At 34.0% G+C, this 17,302-nt stretch overlaps 1 protein-coding gene across 2 annotated transcripts in view; it reads left to right on the top strand.

The window, feature by feature from the left end:
* Nucleotides 1-9,454: 9,454 nt before the first annotated feature.
* Nucleotides 9,455-17,302, top strand: part of LOC113513918 (NGFI-A-binding protein homolog) — a 44,237-nt gene continuing 36,389 nt past the window's right edge. For both annotated transcript variants that reach the window (XM_052901028.1, XM_052901027.1), the window contains exon 1: nucleotides 9,455-9,820. In XM_052901028.1, the coding sequence (XP_052756988.1) occupies nucleotides 9,682-9,820 (139 nt within the window). In that variant the 5' untranslated portion in view covers nucleotides 9,455-9,681. The remainder of the gene's footprint in view (nucleotides 9,821-17,302) is intronic.

The following is a 17,302-nucleotide window of genomic DNA, read 5'->3' as shown; positions in this document are numbered from 1 at the left end:
CCCAAGCAATAGACTTTTGTACAGTCTCCCTCTGGAAGAAGAAACGCTGCCCTTGATTATCCTATATATAAATGTAATACATATATACGCTGTGGTATAATTAAATAAAATAATATAAATAAGATATCTGTAGTTATAGTCCTTCAACATATCAGCCTTAACTGTCCACTGCTGAACATAAGCCTCCCCCTAGGGGAGTTTTGCCAATAGTTGCCACGCTTGGCAATTTTAAGAGAGACACTGTTGCCTATCTCCCGCCCTCCCTTAGTCGCCTTTTACGACATCCATGGGAAAGGAAGGGGTGGCCTATTCTATGCCGGGACGACGCGGAGTTATAGTCTTAACTATATTTAATTTAATTTTTAATCTAATCCAATAAGAACCGTTGTTTATGTCTAATTGGTATATACAGATCCTCTTCGAAGATCCTTCAAGATTCAATTTTCTCTATCTTCGCTTTACATCCCTTATAATCAGGTAATGAGGTTTATTTTAAAGCGTCATTTCTTTAAACTTATTTTTTCTTAATCTAATATTTTAATTTGGTAAATTTGGATCATCAGAAACTAAAGTTACAATATGTTTAACTTAAACCTATTAGAAAAGTAGTTCATATAGGTCGTTACAATAAAAATTTCGGTGTGAAATCAAATTAGAATTTTAAATTTAGAGATAGATTTAGGAAATTGCACCTCAGAATCGAACCCAATTTCTAACTCTAGTCCTGTGCCGTGCCATATGAAGAGAAATAAAAAACTCTAGTCCTTAGTGTAATGTTTGGGTGTTTTTTTTTTAAATTAATGATAATGGAATGGATAATGGAATAATGCCGTGTACGATAACGGTATACGTTGGTAAGGCACCAATGAGGGATGATGAGTGAGAATGAAAAGCCAGATCAGTTAGCCCATTGTGATGAATCTAGAATCCAGCACGATGGTTTCTAGGGAGGACCACGTGGAGAGGTCAACTTGACAGTGTGTATAGCGCGCAATAGGGCTACTACTCCACGTAACTAACAATTCCTTTTTCCCCCAATGTACGGGGATAGGTACTCTTGATGTCCTTGTGTTTTCATCAATCTAGCAAATAGATGTTCCTTTCTGTCAATATGCCAATGTGACTTGTATTTTTGTGATAAATTAATAAACGTTGTCGTAATTTTTACATAACCTAATCAGTTAGGGGGGCCTTTCCCCCCTTTTTGTTAGCAATGGAGTTTGATAGCCCCATTGCTAGCAATATGCCTTATTAGGTCTACCTCCACGTGGTTCCCCCTGGAAACCATCGTGAACAATTCTTGTTGAATTCGTCACGATGGGCTAACTGACCTGCTTCATATTCACCTATCACCCTTCACTGGTGCCCCGCCGGTGTATACCGATAGCGCGGGTGGGGTTACCATTCCTTTATCATCCATTAAAAAAAAACCTAATCAGTGAGGGGGGGGGGATAGTAATGACGCGTCTAGCAGCTCTATTGCTAGTTTTTTTATAGATAATCATGAAATGGTAACCGCGTCTTCGTTATCAGTATATGCTGGCTAATCAGGGAGATTAGTATATCTCCTTGGTTAGCCAGCATATACGGAGAGGATGCAAGCAGGTCCTTTAAACCATCATAACGAATTCACCAGGAAATAATCATGATGGTTTTCAGGGTACATCGCGTAGTTGTCGACCGTACTATTAGGTAGATCGTATGTTTGCTATCCATTTGGTCATTGCATAAAAAATGCAGACGACCTCGGGGAAAAAAGCTGACTAGTATTTTTTTTTCTCTAATTACATGCTTAATAAACTTATAATGTATATAACAAACTAGATATTAGTATTAAAGTTGGTGCATGTGGCTCTAGAATTATCAGCTTTGGTGTAGACATGCAGGTGAGACTGTAGCCCTGGAGATCGTGAGAAAATACTCATTCGAGAGTGTCTTACCGGTTCAACAGGGCCATAGAGCTAGCGGGTCTAGAAGTATTCAAGTCAAATTTGACTTGAATACTTCTTCTTGCAATCAGGTTTACTCTTATGTTTTAAAAGAGGCCAGAAATAGAGCTATTTACAACTTTTAACGTAACAATATGATAATTGATTACTTTGTCTACTACAAAATACCGCGAAAACAATTTGTCAAGAAAACATCGGTAATCAATATCAATTAGATTGTTATCGAACTAATGACAGCTGTCAAAACTGTCATTTATACTATTGACATATTAAAAATATGGCCGCTTCTTCTGTGGCTTCCCGTTTCACAGTCATGTTAATCCGTTTCAGGACACTAAGATGCTCCTCAATCTATTACATATTATATAAATTGTCTTACAATAAAATTCAACAGTTGGTAAATTAAGAAAATTTAGTAATTATGGCATGTTGGTCCCATTATATGGTACGGTAGTTTAGTTTTGAGATATTTAAAGGGTGAAAAAGTTCTCAATATTTAATTTAATTAAGATTATATTTAGATTTATTTGACAAGATTGATGAATGTGGAAGAAGCGAAAGAGGTTTGTTTGAATCGAAGCATTTGGCGTTCCATTGTTTCTGCCTACCCTAATGGGAGACAGGCGTGACAGATATGATGATTTATTTGTAAGTATTTTGATAATACATTAGTAGATTAAACCTTATATACTTAATATAATATCTAATTTCTAAAATTTATAACTTGTATTTTACTCATTAAAATCTAGATTATATTTTAAAATAATCTTATTAATATAACGCACAACTACTCTTTGGAATCAACTTCCAGCAGCAGTATTTCCAAACCGATACGACATCCATAACCTTCAAGAAAATTCCTTTTTAAAAGGCCGGCACCACACCTGCAATACTGTTGGTGTTGTGGGTGATTATGGGCGGCAGTAGTCACTTACTATCAGGTGAACCGCATGCTCGTTTGCACTCTGTGTAGTAAAAAAAAATATTATAAATCAGACGGGCGTTACTTAATCACGCTCAAGTGGCCTTTTTATGCAATGAAGAAAGGCAAACAGAGGTTGACGGTCTGATGGAAAGTAGTAACCGTCGCTTGAACAAATATTATTATGTATTAAGGTTTCTTCGAGGTCTATAATGCACATGACATTCCTAGTGCTGTAAACAATTAAAGGCTACAGTGACCGTTACCACCAGACGGACTGAATGTTTGTTTGCTACCCTCGCAGCATGAGTATTAAAAACACATGGACATGATAGAATATATATTGTGATTATTTCTAGTAATTGTTTATATTTATAATAAGTTTACTATTGTAATCTTTTGGAGGAAACAATAAAGAGTATCTATCTATCTATCTATCTATATAGCACTACATCTTCACATTGTTTATATACATTCACGGCCACACTATCGTATCTTTCAGACTGAAATACAGCAAGCTTGTTTCCTGGCGGAAACGTGTGTGACAGAGGTACTTAAGTAAATAACTTCAGCATAAAATTTCTCACTAAAGTGAAATGAAATATCTATATAATAACCTATGTACTAAACATAGATTAATTAATTCATAAGATATCGACTTATATTTTAAATTATACGGGTAAAACCGCGGGATATAGCTAGTAAAAGCAAAAGAAAAACTTTCCCTCCATATGAAGATAATAATTTCGTATTCTGGTTTACAGTTAAATTTTTTTCACTTTATTGGGGTGCTATGCTAACGAAGTACAAGTCATTTGCATTTCTTTACACACTGAGCACAGCTTTTGTATTTTTTTCTTTCTTTTAAGCATAAATTTAATTTTAAGTAAATTTCTACTGGCAAATAAAAATATTGCTATTTTATTGAAGAATTTACAGTATGAGAATTTAAAGATTAATTTGTATTTAGTTATATAAACGAATTAAATACATAAAATAATTTTATTGATTTTCTCAAGTTCTGTTAGCTTTTCATTTTTGCCACACGCTCGTTTAATGGCGTCAGTTTTTCTGTAAATAATATCCGATGATCGGTTAAGGCAGTGTAGGTTTTTCCTTGGCCGGTGAAAGGCGTAGTGACACTGGATCGCTAGAAATATGTCGATATGATGATGGACTAACGGCCTGGGTACTGTGGGAAAACTTTGGAGGCCATTACGTTGTAATAAACTCGAATATATTTTTTTACATATTTTTTTAAATTAATAAACAAAGGTTTGTTTAAGAAGCAGCCAGTTAGATTCGTAGATACCTTTTATTATAAAAAAAAAAAATTAAGGACATTTCTCTTATAAGAAAAATATACTATATAAATGTATACTCGTAGTATACGGAGTAGTAGGTTGGTAGTACATATTTTAATAAGATAGCGAAATATACAGTATTACCAACTTGTGGGAGCAAGACCCAATCAGGGTTGCCATAAAAATATAAATTTAAAGTGAAATCAAGGAAATTATTTAGATACTAGCTATGTTTCTTGTCCGTTCTTCTCAGTTGAAATTGCATTCCGAACTGGGCGGTAGATACATAAAAAATTGGATATTCAAAAAAGCTTATTATTAAGTGTACATTAATAAATTATTTAATTATTTTTATTATTATTTATTTATATTACGGCAAATTTAATTAAATATATTTATGGCAACAAATTCAAGTGTTTGCCGATAATTAGAGGTGCTCACAGTTTAATTGCGACAGGCTTTCTACTATAGTATTTGCGTCTTTCTACATTCATATTAGTAAAAACTACGATTTAAATTAGATATTAAATTACCTAAGATTAGATAGCATATTGAAATGATTACATAATTAACGCATTAGTAAGTAGAAAAAATATCCAACATAATTATGGTAAAATAAGGGTAAAATACAGTAGATCTCTCCAAGCCTGACTGGATACATTCGTGCCAATGTAAAATTAAAACGGTTAACAATTTAGTAAAGCTTAATTCGACGGGCGCCGAAAGACGATTTTCGAAGAATCTATAAAAAACTCATAAAATTGACGGACGGTTTGGGATGGCAATTTAACTGTTACTTTAATTTATTCTTGCACGATTTTTATTAGTTTAATATGTTATTAGCAATTTTTTTTTAAATACGAATATTAAACATAATTTTCTTAAAGATTTTGTAATTATAGATATAAACTTAAAATATAACTAGATAGATAGATATAACTAGATAGTTATGTCCATGGTACTGCTCATGTGTATATGCGACGGTTACCACTTACCATCAGGTGGACCGTCAGCTTGTCTGTCATTCTAAGTTGCATAAAAAAAAGATAGGTAATTTATTTGCATTACTTACAACACACAAATAACAATAAAACATAGATAGAGAGATTACGTACACAAAGATAGAGATAAAAGGATATATACAAAAAAAAAACCAAAATGCATAAGTAACATAATACTTTTTTTTATTTTTCGGGAGACAAGAGTGATAGATATGTATGTATGTAATTTTTTCTTTTATGTGTGTGCAATAGTAACTCAAAATGGTCACAGTTTATTGCTTTGCTCTGAAAGCAGCAAATCACTGATCTTTTGTTTTTGCCAAAACAAATTGTATGACTCTAGGCCAGAGGCTCAGCATCACCAATTATCGTTATTACCGTTATCCCAATTATTATTTGTGGTCGGTGTAATATGTTTTTCTCTTCCATTCTTCTCTATTCGTTTCCGCATTCACTCCCATTCTGGCCATATCATCTTTTACACAATCCATCCATGTCTTTTTACGTCTTCCACTTTCCTTATAGCCCTCCACATTTATACTTTTTTTATACCACTAAGGTGGCAAACAAGCATACAACCCACTTGATGGTAAGTGGTTACCGTAGCCTATGAATGTTTGAAATACCAGAGGTATTGCGCGCACTTTGCCGACCCTGAAGAAACCTCATTACTCCTTTTTTGAAGAACCCCATGCTGTAGTCTTTTGGGAAAACCTCGGCAGGGAGCTCATTCTATAACCACTTTTATTACTTATCCTTTCTTAAAATATTCTACTCATTCCTGCGCATCATGTGTCCATGGTCCATGGCACCAGGCCAGTCGGTAACTCCTTATCTTATCTTATATTCGCATATGGGTTCAGCTAAGCCGTTGCACGTCGACCCATCGGGATCTTTTGTGCGTCCCCCTGCCTTATACCATCATTTCATAGATCCTATGTGTTACCCTAACGATATCCCGCGGTTTAAGATATCTGTAGTATCCCCTGGATCTGGACGGTAACTCTTTAATACTTATTCATATTACAAAAAGTTTTGGCACATGGTTTTTCAACGGGTCGCCTCCCTGACGTAAACCCTATGACTTAAGAAGCTTTAATAACTAAAACCAGCTCTCGTCAGATTGTCACTTTTTATTTTTATATTTATAACACAGGGGTAAACGAGCATACAGCTCATCTGATGGTAAATGACGACCGCCACCTTTGATCACCCACAACACCAGAGGCATAGTAAGTGTGCTACCGGCAAAAGGAATATGCTCTTTTCTTAAAGATCATGATATTTTATTGATTCACCTAATGGCAAGTACGAGGTAGATTAGCTGTTAATCGCATCTATAGAAGCTCTCATTTACTTTAACACCTGATTGTTCTTTTTTTCTAGCAAAGAATTTTAGAGACTCACCTTAACTTCTATAATAGCGGAGTAAAATAGGTTGGTAGTACCTATTTTAATAAGATAGCGCAATAGCGAAATGTACAGTGCTACCAACATGCTCCCAATCCCAATCGGGGTTACTATAAAAATATAAATGTAAACTCAAGGAAATTACTTCACGGCAAATTGAATTAAGTACTATATTTAAAGCAATAAATCTAAGTGTTTGCGGATAATTTCGAGCCGATCACAGCTTGATTGCGTGGCTTGATTGATTGATGGATTTTACTTTAGGTTGTTTTTTTTTTTTTTATTAAAACTAGAAGACAAGAAAAAATGGGCGTAATGGAATAACGTTGTACGGTTCGTGCACCGTAAATGTTGCTGCAGATAATATATACCTATAAGTGAAATATAGTGGGCGTGTGGTCCCGGCATAGAATAGGCCGCCCCTTCCTTTCCCGTGGGTGTTGTAAGAGGCGACAAAGGGAAGGCGAGGGATGGGCAGCAGCGTGCCTCTTAAAACATCTTCAAAGCCTTTTTTTTATTTATTTTTTTACTCAACTTAGTATGGCAAACAAGTTGACGGCCCACCTGATGGAAAGTGGTAACCGTCGCCTATAGACACGAGCAGTACCGTGGACATAACAGAGTATACTGTTTCGTCCATGATACACCCCATGCGTTGCCATTCTTGAGGACTCAGGTGTTATTCCTCTGTACCCTGTAAATTCACACCACATCCTACCCTTCAAACCGAAACACAGCCATGCAAACACAACTGCTTTATGATAATTGCGGTTGCCAATCCGATTGGCAAGCGTAGCAACTACTGGCAAAACCCCCCAAGAGGGAGGCTTATGTTCAGCAGTAGACAGTTAAAGGCTGAAATGATGATGATGATGATGATAAATAAAATGTAGATACATAAAAGCTAATTTATATCAACTGTAACACACTATAATAAGATAATTAAAACTGTCTTTCACAAAAAATAAAATCAGTCGTGGCAATATTAATTATTTTGACTTAAAGAACTAAACCGATTTTAATAACATTTCTGTGAGATCAATCTGAAACCAATCAGATAAAAAAATAATTTTTAAAACATTTTTTTTTTTTACAACACAGGGGGCAAACGAGCATGCGGCTCACCTGATGGTAAGTGACTACCGCCGCCCATGATCACCCACAACACCTACGGCATTGCAGGTGTGCTGCCGGCCTTTTAAAAAGGAATATGCTCTTTTCTTGAAGGTTATGTTGTCGTATCGGTTCGGAAATACTGAATATAATAATCGGAATACATAAAAATAAAACACCGAATTGATAATCTCTTCATTTTTATAATGTCGTTTAAAAATAATAAATACTAGTAATTACTCTTATATTATCTATATCTTCTATACTTATAATAAATCTGTAGAGAGGTCAATTCCGTACATGAAATATATTTCCAAAATAACTATCAGCGGGTGATTAGTGATCGATACTGATGCCAAAAATGCAATCAGTAAAATTTTTGTCCGTCTCTCTGTGTGTTCGTTATAGAAACAAAAACTACTCGACGGATTTTAACGAAACTTGATACAATTATTCTTCATACTCCTGGGCAGGTTACAGTATACTTTTCATCACGCTACGATCAATAGGAGCAGAGCAGTGAAGGGAAATGTTGGGAAAACGGCAGGAGTTACTCCATTTTTAAGCTTCCGTCGCGTGTGCAGCTTTAATGGCCACTTTTTAAAAATGTCCACCCGTGCGAAGTCGGGACGGGCCACTAGTTAATATAATAAAATTGTAACTAGACCATATATGCATGTAAATGGAAGATATTAAAAAAAAAATATATATATATATATAAGGTACATACCTTGGTCTTATTAACATTAATAAGACCAATAGAAGGTATTAGAATTTCGGAAGGAATTACACCAGAGGGAGACTTTGTACATTGAAAGTCGATTACTTGGGTACCTCTGTTCCATTCGTGTTTCTACCGTGAAGCAGTTGTGTTTGCATGGCTGTGTTTCGGTTTGAAGGGTGGGATATGGCGTGAATTTACTGGGTACAGACGAATAACACCTGAGTCCTCAGGAATGGCAACGCATGGGGGGTATCATGGGCGAAACAATATTACTCTGTTATGTCCATGGTACTGCTCATGTCTATAGGCGACGGTTACCACTTTCCATCAGGTGGGCCGTCAGCTTGTTTGCCATTCTAAGTTGTATAAAAAAAAAGAAGCTAAAATATTAATTTTTAGATTTTTTTTCCTGTCTGTATGTTTGTTTCTATATGGCGCAAATACTACTGTAGCAAATTGGATGCGATTATATCAGTTCTGGTTCTGAAGGTCAAACTTAAATTCTGCTATGTTTTATATTGACACGAAATCTAAAAGTCGCTTACTTCATTGTTTTATTACTTCTGAAACTATGCGTAAGAAGTCATGCGAAAAAAAAATAGTCAAAGAATGGTAATAGTCTATAAAATAGCAAGAAAGAATTTTAGCATATCAGGTTACGTAGCCACACAGATACAAATATGCAGAAACTCAGTGGATGATCTGTGAAATGTGAAATGAGTTCATTTCGTGACAAACTAACACTCGTAAACTGTAGATCGATTTATAAAATTAATAAAAAGCTCCGACCCGACGTCTGTCGAGCCGGTACCCTTTCGGTCCCTTCACATAAACGCGCAAATACAAACAAGCAACACGCAAACATTCACAAAAATTTGTAGGTCCGTCTCTTTTATGTTCTTTTTTATATACGAGTTGAGGGCAAGGAAAGCGTCGTGGGGCCACGTGGAGGGGTCGCGTGGGGTGCTGGGCGGGGCGATGCAGCTGCACGTAGGGCTCCGCAACCGTCCCCGTTCAGTCGAGACGCGAGCGTCATACCGCTACGTCACGGCCACCCTACGAAATTGCCGCCAAAACTCGTGGAATACATTCGAGTCAGCCCGCTGAAAGTTTGAGCGGCGATTTAAAAACGAATATTGTCTATGGACACTTTTTTTTTCGACAGGACAGTGTTATAAGGTTATACAGCCAAATGTAAATTTTTAAATAGGACTTTTTGGTAATTTGTTAAGTTTTTGAATTGGCGGGTGTCGGGTTGATGTGTGCGAGCGAGAGGGGTGATATGGAGAGTCCGGCTGAGGAGACGGGACGGAGCGCACCCCCCGCGCCGCACACCCCCGCCGCACCGCAGCCGAACGGCTCCAATAAGATCATCGGACGTAATGTGAATGGAACCAGTAAGTCACCTCATATAATATTTATAATAATTATTATTTTTCACAACCAACTTCAAAAAGAATCAGGTTCTCAATTCGGTTGTATTTTTTTATGCTTATTACTTCATAACTCTGTCAGTTTTAAGCCAATTTGCAAAATTTTTATTTATCTGAAAAGATATACTTACAGATTTGTCACGTAGAAATAAAAAAAAAATCGGTTCAGTAGTTTAGTTTTAAATCAGAAACACTGGCTACTAAAGACAAGGCAGAATGGCCTATGGTCGTAGCCTGTGCGAAAGGACAATATAATAAAAAAAAAATCAGAAACACTGGTTTTGTCACAATTGAAGTAGTTTTTTTTTTTGTAGGAAATAATCTTTGATAAAATCTTAAATAATTAAGTAAGAACACTAATAAAAAAAATGAATCAGCTAATTTGACAATAGCTGACAGAAAATTTACCCGTTTTTGAGGTTCGATGCTCTATCTATATAATCTAAGCATAATGTATACAGGTAGAATTTATTGACAAAAAACTGAACGATTTTTCAAAGTATACGCTCATACATGTGTGCGATCAATTTTATAAGTTCTAAGAATATATATTTTTTTAATTATAACATAATTCAAGAACATACGCCTTTTGTACTTCATAAATATATACATATTTATACCATATATATTTTTGTATTATTCTTTAAGTGGTGAATAATAGATAGTGATAGAATGGACAAGAATACATGGTGGTAAAGAATACATATATAAGTATAATATATATATGCTCAAGTATGTTAACATATAATAAAATAATAACAATACAAACATCTGTACATCGGAGCGTATGCAAGGCCGTAGTTTTTAAACCATAATACTGTCACTATTCAACTTTTACTCTGATTCTATCACTGGTTAATTCTTCTGTCACTGTTTGCGTCGAAAATTCTCGTTCTCCCTTTAAGATGGGAGAGAAAGTTTGCGCCAGTGCTAGGATATCTACAGAGGATTCATTTTATACAGGTATATAACAATAATCATTAGATAAAATGAATTGAAATACTTATTTGCTTTACTTTAAAATAATAATATTTTAGGTAAATATATTTTTACTAGTTTATCTTAAAGAAGTTGTACTGTACAAATACGTACCATTTTTTTCCTTTTTTTCCCTAAAATTGGCCTATTAAGAACTATAAGAATCGCCAAATGGGTCCAGCCATTTTTAAATTACGCAAAATAAACGATACGAAAAACAATATTTTATTTTTATTAAAATATAAAAAAAAATATGTGGAACTTATGATAAAATCCCGAATATCGAAAAAAATGTAGCGTAAAGATAAAGTCTGGTCCCGACATGGAATAGGCCACCCCTTCCTTTCCCGTGAGTGTCGTGAGAGACGATTAAGAGAGGGCGAGGGTTGGGCAGCAGTTTTCCACTTAAAACATCTTCAAAGACTAACTGCGTTTACTAATTTATCTTTTTACAATTCATTCTTAAAACATCTCTAAAGCCTAACTGCGGTTGTCAATTTGCCTGCCAAGCGTGACAACTACTGGCAGAACCCCCCAAGGGGAAGGCTCATGTTCAGCAGTGGACAGTTAAAGACTGATATATATATATACATACAATATACATTACATACATATTAACTTTTTAATTCACAATTCAGACGAAAGAGTGTAAAAAAGAATAAATTCAAAGAACAGTCGCTTGGTGGGAATCGAAGCTGTTACCGAGGCAATTTGTGTTTTTCTGCCACCGTGCAGTCGGCTCTTTGTCTCGGTATGGGGTTTTTTGTTTTCTGCTTATCTCTCAACGTTTGTAGCGTGACGGCGATGTCTTGATCTGTCGTTTAAATAGCATTAAAATTATTTACTTCGATGCGATTGACTTAATGACTTTTATTACGGAGCGGTGGACTGTGATGAGATGAAGAAATGATGTAAATACGGAATTTAGTAGCGAAATAAATGTATTATCAGCGAGAAAGGAACAGTCAATATGTCAAATAATAATCTCTATAGAGTTTACATCGGCTGGTCGCCAATAACTTTAATATTAGGTACAAAAATGCAAACTCGCTGTTCCAAAGTATCGTTTAGAAAATGTTATAAATCTTTAATAACATTAAATAAATAATAATAATAAATAAATAAAGGATAAGTTAAGGAAAAATGTACCAAAATGCATTAATGACGAAAATGTAGTGATGATATTCATCATCATCATCTTAGCTGAGATGATAGCCATCATCTGTCCACTGCTGTACACAGGCCTCCCCCGTAGCCTGCATAGATCATGACATATACATCAACTGACTCTCTGATTCGGTTGTTAAAAGGTATATGTATAAATATACATTTTAAAGCATAATTAGAAAATACTAATAAAATAAAAAATAATTTGAAATGTAATTAAAAAATACTGAAAAGCGGATATTAATTTAACTTACTACACACGTTTGTAGTTTTCAATAATTCTTTACATAACATTTATTAAATTTTTGTTATTTAATTATAATATTATTAATTAATTTATTACTAATTTCGGTTTTTAATTTATTTTATTTAATTATAAATAAATTAAAAATAATAAATACTATGCGATTTTTTGCTTTTTCTAAAGCGATTTTTAATCATGAAAATTGGTGTGCGATATCTTTGTTATTCTAAACAGATTTTTGACAGAAAATTGGTATAGAATCTTCTTTAATAGTACTTGCTTCACTTTGATATTTATAATAGTATTTGTCTTGGACTAAATCGGTTTTTATCATACATTATACATTAAACAAAGACTTTTTAAAGCTTGTATGTATTTTGTGGCTAATGAAGAAGATATGGCGATTCCGCCTCGTTATAACCCGGATATAGAAAATACATTACTGAAGATTAGGCTGTATGGCTTACCAGAGGGAGACTTTGTACAAAAGTCGATTGCTTTGGTACCTCTGTCCATTCGTGTTTCAACCGTCAAGCAGTTGTGTTTGCATGACTGTGTTTCAGTTTGAAGGGTGGGATATGGCGTGAATTTACTGGGTACAGAGGAATAACACCTGAGTCCTCATGAATGGCAACGCATGGGTGGTATCTTGGGCGAAATAGTTCGACGTTTACCACTTTTTAACAGATGGGCCGTCAGCTTGTTTACCATTCTAAGTTGGGTATATCTTATATAGTTGGGTATATATAGTATATAGTTGGGGTATCATGGGCGAAACAGTATACTCTGTTATGTCCATGCTACTGCTCATGTCTATAGGCGACGGTTACCACTTTCCACCAGGTGGGCCGTCAGCTTGTTTGCCGTTCTAAGTTGTATAAAAAAAAATGGCTCAGTACCTTTGCCTTTCCCTGAGTGGGATAAATTAAACTACTACTACTCCTACTGAAACAAAATATCAAATTTTACAAAATGAAATTTGTAAACACTTTATTATGCATAGATAAGTCAGTTGTCTAATTAGTTATGTTGAATATAAATGCAAGTATCAAGTGATCGCGTGCCAAACATAGATATGTGACGAAAAAACTTACCCGAGTACGCAGAAGGTAGAAAAACCGTGGAAAACGCGGAAAAACACTGCTCACACTGTGCATTGATAAAAACTGGTTGATAAGTACTCCTTTCTATTGAGACCACAATATATTAGTACCTAATTGACGACTTTTAATACGTACCTAAGAACAAGGAATTACATAGAAGGAATGATAAAATAAAAACTGTAAATCATATGGTTAGCTCCTTTCTTCTTATGCAAATATAATTAGTAAAAAGAGGATGAAAGATACACCCTCAATTTCTCAATTCATAACAGGCTATTGTATAGAAAATGTTTGATATGTCAAATATTTGACAATAACAATTTTTACCTTACTAGATTATATATTCGACACAGTTTATGTAGAAAGTATGCAAGCAGGTTGTATCTGAATTTGGTAGGGTTATACGGCCGAATAACATTTTCTATACACTAACCTGCTAGAATTGACAATTTAACGCTCCTTCTATGTAATTCCTTGTTCTTAGATATGTACTAGTGAAGGATAGAGTAGATAGGAGTCAAAGAGATTTCGTAAATACTTGTGGTGTAGCTTCGGCATAGAAAGGGTCACCCCTTCCTTTCCCATCTAATATACAACATAGGCCTCCCTTATAAGGGGCTAAACTATGATACTAACGGTCAAAGGATGGGCAGTAGCGTTCATCTTAAAATATGACCAAAGGCTGCAGTTGCTAATCTGTCTGCCAAACGTGGCAACTACTGGCAAGGTCCTCCTATTTGGGGGAGACCTATTTTAGCAGTGGTCAGTTAACGGCTGAAATGATTATGATTCGTAACAAAGAACAGCTTTGTTTTACAACCAAATAGGTCAATATAAAGAAATATTTACCAAGGGAAGATTTTGTACAAAAATCGACGGTATGGGTACTTCTGTCCCACCTGTATTTCTGCTTTGAAACACCTGTACTTGCAAGGCTGTGTTTCGGTGTGAAGGGTGGAATGTAGATGTTAAATTACGATATGGAGGTATAATGTCGTAGTTCTCAACAATGGTTTCGCATGAGTGGTATAAAAAAATATTTAGCTGTCATTCGATCATCGAATCTGACTTAAGATCACTACAAAATCTACGAATTTGTAATGATCTTAAGCTATAATTCTAGCAAAATACATTTATTTCATTTAATTATTATATTTGTTTGCCGTGTGCTCCCGGCATAGAATAGGCCACCGCTACCTTTCCCGTGAGTGTCGTAAGACGCGACTAAAGGAAGGCGAGTGATGGGCAGCAGCGTACCTCTCGTACCCGTCTTCTATTCCAAATCCTTTTCCGTGCAAGCAGTTCGTTTGTGGAACTCACTCCCTACCTCTATACGGTGCGCTCAATCTTTGCCCATTTTTAAAAACCTAGTTATATCTGGTCCTAGGTAGTGACCTATCCTTATAATCACTTAGTCCTCCTTATTTCCTATAAATAAATGAAAAAATACTCTGTGTTATGAGGAACCAGGCAACGAGATATGTGGATAGATACGTATTATAATTTATTTGTATTACTTACTTACAATTAACAACAGACATACACAGTAAACAGATAAAAGAATGCATATACAAAAAGAAAGCAAAATATATAAAAGAATTTTCTTTTTAATTAAGATATTAAGATGTAAATATTATCTAAAAAAAATGCTAAATTCCAAAGATGTTTTAAATATATTACTGTTAAAATGTACACTGCAAAATGGCGATTTGAAAGTGATATTAAGAACGTACAAAAACTATTATGTAAATAACTGCATAAAAATGCACGGTGGCAAAATAAATCTGCAGGATTTATACTTCATAATACCAACGGGCGGAATATGAACGGAAAACGAGGCAAGATGGCGGCTTAGAAAAAAGTATTTTGTTTAAACAATCCGAGTTTATGGTGTTCTTTTTTTTTTAAACAAATAGATTTTGTTTCACAATAGAACAAAACGACTTCAATCGTTTCAAAACTAGGTATTTTGATTTCTAAACTTAACTAGTATTTTAATAAAATTAAGTAAATACTTTTAGATGAAAAAATAATTTTCCAAATCGGTTTAATAATAAAATACAACTGAATTGGAAACCCCCTTTTGGAAGTCGGTAGAAAATTGATAATTATTGTTATTTTACTTAAATTATCAAAGATATTGTATATATGTAGTAATTTTAATGAGGAAGTCATGCGGCGTTCATAAGATATAAATAAGAGGAAGTTATGGCAGAAAATCAACTCAGACAAGCGGAAAACGAATCAATCGATAAACACGTTGTCACTACCACAGGCATGAATTGAAACGAAACAACAATATATTAGCCATCTACAGACTGCTTTTTGGTCAGATTTATTATTTATTAACACACGTACTAATGGTAGCGGAATTAAACAAAATAATCCTAATCAAATAACTAGTAGGAGAATCAATAAAATTGAGTATATCAAAATAGTGGTGTATCAAAATAAAACATACGCCAAATTTCAATTTAGACCTTTAGGAATAATAATAATAAAATAATAAAAAAGCCTTTTATTAAATACTTTTAAAGCCCATTATAAGGAAAAGAATATATATATATATCAAAAAAAAGGTGAAGGTTCGATTTTTAGACATTTGAAAAAAAATTTGAATTTTTTTTAAGTCCGTCGTTTGTAATCCTATTTGGAAAATTCTTTTTCAACCCACTTCAAAAAGAGGGATATTCTCAATTAGGTTGTATGTACACCAGAGGGAGACTGTACAAAAGTCAAAGACAGTCTGTTGGTGTTTCTTTAAATTAATAAATAAACTCCCACAGTTGGAAATCGATTTGGATATTTATTTTTTTTTGTATGAAAGGATATCCTGTATCTGTAGATTCATCAAATAGAAATTTTATCAAAATCAGTTCAATAATTTAATTTTTACACCAAAATAATATGTTGTTAATTTTTTTTTTGTGGAACATAATTATTTATCTTTTTTTTTTTTTATACTACTTAGAATGGCAAACAAGCTGACGGCCCACCTGATGGAAAGTGGTAACCGTCGCCTATAGACATGAGCAGTGCCATGGACATAACAGAGTATACTGTTTCGCCCATGATACACCCCATGCGTTGCCATTCCTGAGGACTCAGATGTCTGATCAATCTGAAAGGATATACTTTCAGATTGATTCCATAGGAAAATAATTTTACTGAAGTAGGTGTTATCTTGAGGAAGTCCGTATAACTGGTTATTTAATTAGAATCACACATAAAAATTGTCATTACTACGAGTATTAGCGAGGTTGTGGAGCATCTGGTAGTAATAGTGGTGGTCAATCTTCGAGTGTTGGTAGTTACACACGTATTAATAGTAGCGGAATTAAACAAAATAATCCTAAACAAATATCAATAAAATCGAGTATTTCTAAGTGGTATATCAAAATAAAACATACGCCAAATTTCAATTTAGACCTTCAGGAATAATAATAATAAAATAATAAAAAAGCCTTTTATTTCCCATTATAAAGAAAAGATAATATATATATATATATATATATATATATATATATATATATATATATATATATATATATATATATATATATATATATAACAATTATTCATTATTTTTTTATATATATTATTATTATTATTGTATCTTTTCCTTCAGGAATAGGACTGTAAAACTCGTTACTAATTACATACAACAGTTTTTGCGTTTTGCCGGAATAGACATACAAACATCTGTCTGTAATTCTATCTATAAAGACAAAATTAAAAAAAAAAATATTGGTCTTATTAAAAACTCTGAAATTATTTTATCTTAAACATCTCCCATCTAAGCATCGTCTAGTTAGTATTTTTTCATAATCTTCTGTAACGGATTCCGTTGTTTATTCCAATAACGGAGTGTCATTTGGAACATACTGAACGACTAACTACTTTTACAACTAAAATGCAAACAAGTGAATTTAATTACAATTAATTTTTGAATAG

This window comes from Galleria mellonella, unplaced genomic scaffold (genome assembly GCF_026898425.1).
Source record: "Galleria mellonella isolate WM207_F2 unplaced genomic scaffold, CSIRO_AGI_GalMel_v1 utg1267, whole genome shotgun sequence".
Taxonomy (NCBI): domain Eukaryota; kingdom Metazoa; phylum Arthropoda; class Insecta; order Lepidoptera; family Pyralidae; genus Galleria; species Galleria mellonella.
Note: the sequence above shows the minus strand (reverse complement) of the source record. Positions and strands in the feature narration are given on the sequence as shown.